Genomic DNA, 6,000 nt, shown 5'->3' on the forward strand with positions numbered 1-6,000 from the left:
GAAACCCGTCTCAAAAAAGAAAGAGAGAAAAGAAAGAAAAAGACAAAAACTCACTTCTCAAAACTACAACACTTCAAGATGGTTATGGTATTAAAAAAAATTATTCCCTCAGCAAGTAATTATTTGTTGAACTTGATACACAGGACTAGAATCCCTTCCTATCTGAATGCACCTACATGGTCTACTTTTCAATTTATGCTATATATCAAAGTACAGTATACTAAACTCAATTAAGCTTTGAAGTAATCTAGTTTATCACACTAAAAAACAACATGAAAATCAAATTAGAGGCAATTTAGAATTCTCTTCTCAACTGGCCCTTCCATGGCAACTGCAATCTTACAGATTAGCCCCTACCTTTAGTCACACAGAAAAGTTATTTTCTGTAAGTAATTCATTTTAAGAGAATTAAAAATAAGTGCTGATACCAGTTTCAATATGCAGAATGTGCCACTTTTGCAAAGCTTCTATACATCATATATCTGGAAATGTAACCAAAATTTTTTCCAGTTTTCCCTGAATGAGATAATTTCAGACTATTTTTTTTGTTTTGTTATGTTTTTAAAATTTAGATGCAAGTATGCACCACCTATATAAATTTTCTCCTGATGATTTAAAGAGGATAAAATGCAAGCTGGGAGCCGGGCGGTGGTGGCGCATGCCTTTAATCCCAGCACTCGGGAGGCAGAGGCAGGTGGATCTCGGAGTTCAAGGCCAGCCTGGTCTACAAGAGCTAGTTCCAGGACAGGCTCTAGAAACTACAGGGAAACCCTGTCTCAAAAAAAAAAAAAAAAAAAAAAAAAAGAAAGAAAAAGAAAAAGAAAAAGAAAATGCAAGCTGGGTATGGTGGCACGTGCTGGTACTTCCAGCATTCAGCAGCCTGAGTCAGGAGGATCATGAGATTTAGGCCAGTCTGAAACACAAAGTAATAGTGACAACACCCTACATCTAAAATAAGCAAGATTTGTGAAACTGGCTAAGCAGTGGTGACACACGGCTTTAATTCCAGCACTCAACTAAAGAGGTGCAAAAGCAGGCAGAATCTCTGTGAGTTTGAAGCCAGCCTGGTCTACAGAATGAGTTTCAGGGCAGTCAGGGCTACACAGAGAAACCCTGTCTTTTTTTAAAAAAAAAAAAAAAAAAGAAAGAAAGAAAAAACAAAAACAAAACACAGGGCGATGGTGACACATACTTTTAATTCCTGCACTCGGGGAGGCAGAAGCAGGTGGATCTCTGTGAGTTCGAGGTCAGCCTGGTCTACAAAGCGAGTTCCAGGACAGGCTGCAAAGCTACACAGAGAAACCCTGTCTCAAAAAATCAAAAATACAAACAAAAAGAAAAAAAAATGTAAAACCCTAAGAATTCAGTAATAGTGAGTAAAGAACCTTGAAAAGTTATATTTGATCTTCCAAAGTCAAAACATTAACAGATAAGTTAAAAATGTGACCTTTATATTTGGAAAGTTACATAACCTTTACATACTAATGCCAATAGTTCAAAAGCATATTAGCCTTTTTAAAAAAGTGACCAGATCAACCAACAAACTGATATACAGACCAAACACAGAATTCTGTACCATGGCAAAGAGGGTGGGTAACGTATGCAACTGATTTTCAGGCATAGCAGGGACAAACACAATAACAAGAACAGAACAAATGAGCCATCCTTTCTCCACGGGGTGCTGGGCACTATGCCCACTGAGCTACAACCCATGTGTGAAAGCAAATTCTAAATATTCAGAATGTCGATGCTGAGTGCAGGTAAATTTCATGAGCGCTGTTTGCACAATTTTGCATTTTTGCAAGCTTGGGGTCATTTCTAATACAATTTGAACTGAAGAAAAATGTTAACAAGGGGAAAAATAACATTCAAAATTGTGCTTTTAAAAAAAGCCCCCCTCCAAAAAAAAACCCCACAAAACTAGGGCTCAAGTCAACAACTTGAAGCAAGAGTATGGGGTGGGTACCAGCCGTGCAGGACCAGCCGTGAGCAGTTGAGCACACCTGTACACAAGAACTATAAAGGGGCTTACACAGGTAGCAATCAATTTTCTAGCAGCCACATCAGAGCACAAAAACTGAAAAGTAATGTAAATGCATTTTAATTAGTCAATGCATTAATATAAAAGTTGATATACTTTAAATTTTCATACTGAGTCTTCACATCCTACTGAATATGTTACTTCATAGCACATCTCAATTCAGAAGCTACAGTTTCACAGGAAAATACCCGACTGGCATTTTATCTCATAAAATAAACTTTTCAAAGCAAATTCAGAAAAAAATGAAGGTTCTTCAGAGTTTGTTTTCCCAGTCAATGAGATGCCTCAGTGGATAAAAGCATTGTTGCCAGGCCTGATTGAGTTTCTAAGGACCTACACAGTCAAAGTAGAGAAGTGACTCCCACACTTTTTCCTATGACTGCCACAAGTGGACCTCAATACACAAAATAAATAAATGAATGTATTCTTACAAATATTTTAAAGGGGCTGGAGAAATGGCTCAGTGATTGAGAGCACTTCCAGCTCTTCCCAAGGGCCTTAGTCTGGAGCACATCAGGTGGCTCACATTCAATCACTTGCAACTCCAGCTCCAGAGAACCAATCCAACAACCTCTTTTGGCCTCCAAGGGTACACATATGCCTTATACTCAACAAAGATACATATGCAAACATGAAGATAAATAACAAACCTTTTAAAATAGTTCAAGGATTTTTTTTTCAAAATTGCAAATATACACTTCAATGAAGAATTCCTTCCTCAACCATATAAGGCATGTAGCAAGCAGGATTCCACGTCACGGTGGCCGGTCACACTATGTATGACTGCTCAGTTTTAGACGGGAATGAAATAAATCCCTTCTACAAAAGAGGAGCGGATTGGTAAGACTCAGTGAGTTCCTCTGTTGCCAGCAGTGTTTTAAAGCATAGCTGTAACAGCAGCAGTACTCTGATAGATTCCGAGAGTCCGCACCACCTTCCAGAGTCTTTCCACCTTGGTCGCCGTACTTGAGCTTCCTGGACCCTGCGCGTCAAAAGACTGCTTTCAGATGGAGCAGAGCAATCAAGTTCTGGCTCTCAGACGCTTCAACATCCATAGTAAAGGGAACAGTTTGGGCACAAGCACAAATCCTGCGGTTCCTAAGTGGGACTTTAAACACAAGAGAACTTGCTCTGGGATTTATGAAAGGAAATGCCCCGAGCAGAGGGAGGTGGTTTAAAAAAAAAAAAAAACAACACAGGTGTAAGAGATTAATTTAGTCACCACCAAGCAACAGTAAAGATTCGCCAATCAATAATTCTGTGCCAAGCAACCTGATCAGATCAGGGATTTGGCCAGAATCCCTTTGGCTAATCTCAATAAGGGCCTACTCAAAGACATCCTGATTTAAGCCATTCTCATCTAAATTAAGGCTTTAGCAGTCCTTTGCCTAACAGCAAGTACAAACTACACACGTGAATAAAATTCTGCCAGTCAGCAAAAAATAAAGACCACTTGAAAGGATGACAGTGTGAATGAATACAATTCCAAGGAAACGAAATTTCCATAAAATACCATTTTAAAAGCGCTTTGCAAGAATGTTTCTTACTTTGTTTAGTGAGACTTTTCAACTCACCAGTGTGGCTAACAGGCAAAATGAATCCCTGTAACAACAAACCCTGATAATGGTATTTTCCCCTGGAGACGTGTTAATGGGTTCTTTAAAACTGGTGAATCCTGTGCTGCGAATTCACTAATGCCTGAGGTTTCTCACACCACTGGGAAGTGAGGCTGAGTGTGAACAATGGTTTTTGACACCCTGACCCATTACGTCCCACCTAATATATAAAACTCAATTTCCCTACCCCCAACCCTTGTCTTCTTACCCTGCTTTATGTAGCTGTTTCCACAAGACAGCTTATCCGGGATCACAGACACCGCCTACCTACTGTGTGGAGGGTAAAATAATCTAAAAGTTCACGTATGTGAACATCAGCTATTTTCCACTTAACACTACATCTTTTCCTCCACCTCAGTCAAAGTTTTAAGCAGGATGTATACAAAGGTTTTCTTGAGCTGTTCCACCAGGAGGATTTTTCCTCATTAGATTTCTTCTACCCAAAGACATATTTACACATTCTGTAAAAATGAATACATTCTAAGCTGGGGTTTCAGCTCTCAGGTAATCCCTATTTAATCAAACGCAATCTCTGACGTTAGCTCAACATGCAGAAAGCCACGGTGGTTTTTAAATAAAACGAGCAGGCACTAAGAAATAAACTACACCAGAAACACACATTCCAGCCCAACGGCTCAAGCCCTAATTCGAGAAAGCAGGTAAACAAAGTCCCACATCCCCCTCGGCGACAGAGGGTTCTTGCGGTGAGGCTAGGAGCAGAGCACGCCGCAGTACTCGGTCCACACCCGCTTCTTCCAGCGCCCTGAACTCCCCGCCAACCACCAGGGACCCCGACCACTTCACCAGGGCAAACAGAGATGTTAACAGGGGTGACCTCTGGTGCAGAACAACCCGTGGGATTCTGACCCCGGGAAAGTACTCCTAAAAGGCTTTTCCGATATGTTGGCGGGTACCTTTAGGCTTATCATTCGTGGGAACAGGAAAGCCCGGCTCCCTAGTTTGCCAGACTTGGGCAAACGGCTGGGAGGCGGTGGAGGGTGCAGGGCGTTCCGCTGTCCTGGCGGCGTCTCCCCGGCATCTCGGCCGCTCGCCAGGGCTGGAGCAGCATCCCCGCTGCCAGGTCCACCTGGCCAACCAAGGCAGCGCGCCGGCTGCCAGGTACGAGCCCGAAGCCGAGGCCCCGCGACCGCTGCAGGGACCAGGGACAGCGCGCCGGCCGCCCCCATTTAGAGCGCCGCGGAGCCGCAAGGCGCACGGCCGAGGCGCGCACCGTCCCGAGGGAGGGAGGGCGCGCGGTGCGGTGTCCCTGAGGATGCGGCGGCGCCGCCGGCGGGTAGGGGGCTGGGGCGGCCCCGCAGCCCCGACGCCTTTCATTTGGCCTCCGCGGCGACGGAGGCAGCCCGACCTCGGCGCTGAGCTCTGCGCCAAGCAGAGGCGCACGGGCGGGGGGCTGGGGCCGGCAACCCGCAGCAGCGCCGAACCTCGCGCCGCGCCCCCGCCCGCGGACCCACGCCCGCCCGCAGGCAGCGCTCCCCGGCGGCCGGAGGACACGCCGCTCCGGCGCTCGCCCGGTCCTCACCTCGATGTAGCCAGCCAGAGCCGCGGCGGGTGCCGTAAGCCCAAGCAGCAGCAGGACAAGAAGCTTGCCGGTGGCCGCAGCGGCCGCGGTCCCAGTGGCCGCCATCCCTCTCCGGGTAGCTGAGGCGCTAGACGCTCCCGCTCTCAAGCGCTATCAGACCAGAGCGCTTTTCGCACCGCGACCCAGAAGCGGCTGAAGCCCGTTCGCCGCCGCCCCGGGGGTTTTACACCGACCGGAACTGACTTCACAAAACCACGCCCCTCTTCATTAGGGTCCAATACGAATCCGCATAACTGACCTAAAATGCCGCCCCTTGCTCAGCCCAGATCCAATGAGGGCATGGACCCGCCCGCTCCCCTCCCCGCCCAGCGCGCGCCCCCGCATGGCCCCGCCCCCATCCGAGGCCAGCCCCGCCCCCGCTCCGGACCCGGGGCCGGGGGGCGCACGAATGTTATCGGGGCGGACTGTGAATTGCTGCTCCTAGGGCAGGAGGCTCCCGTGCGGTTATCAGTCGGTGTGCTCTGCTTCATCCGCCCTCAGCCTTGGGATTCGGGCAAGCCCCACTCCCCCACCCCGGCGGGGTATTTTCCATATTCCTTTGGGTACCGCCCTCTTTGGGGGGTTCTGGAAATGTTTTAATTAAAAACAGGATGAATTGTTGGGAGTCCAGGACGGTTTACAGAGGACCATCCCCGAGGCCCAGGAGAATGAAAGCCAGCGTTCTGATCTCCCTAGCGCTTCACGGGGTGTGCTCTTCCCCCAGACCGCTGCGCCCTTGCTTTGCCCCTGAACAGCGCAGTGTC

General features: G+C 47.3%; 1 protein-coding gene across 4 annotated transcripts in view; it reads right to left on the reverse strand.

The window, feature by feature from the left end:
• Positions 1–5,409, reverse strand: part of Aplp2 (amyloid beta precursor like protein 2) — a 70,735-nt gene extending 65,326 nt beyond the window's left edge. The window contains exon 1 of one of the 4 annotated variants that reach the window (XM_038321543.1): positions 5,198–5,409. In XM_038321543.1, coding sequence (XP_038177471.1) covers positions 5,198–5,302 — 105 coding nt within the window. In that variant the 5' untranslated portion in view covers positions 5,303–5,409. The remainder of the gene's footprint in view (positions 1–5,197) is intronic. The other 3 variants (XM_038321544.1, XM_038321539.1, XM_038321540.1) reach the window with 3 other exon arrangements.
• Positions 5,410–6,000: the final 591 nt, after the last annotated feature.

Source organism: Arvicola amphibius, chromosome 3 (genome assembly GCF_903992535.2).
Source record: "Arvicola amphibius chromosome 3, mArvAmp1.2, whole genome shotgun sequence".
Taxonomy (NCBI): Eukaryota; Metazoa; Chordata; class Mammalia; order Rodentia; family Cricetidae; genus Arvicola; species Arvicola amphibius.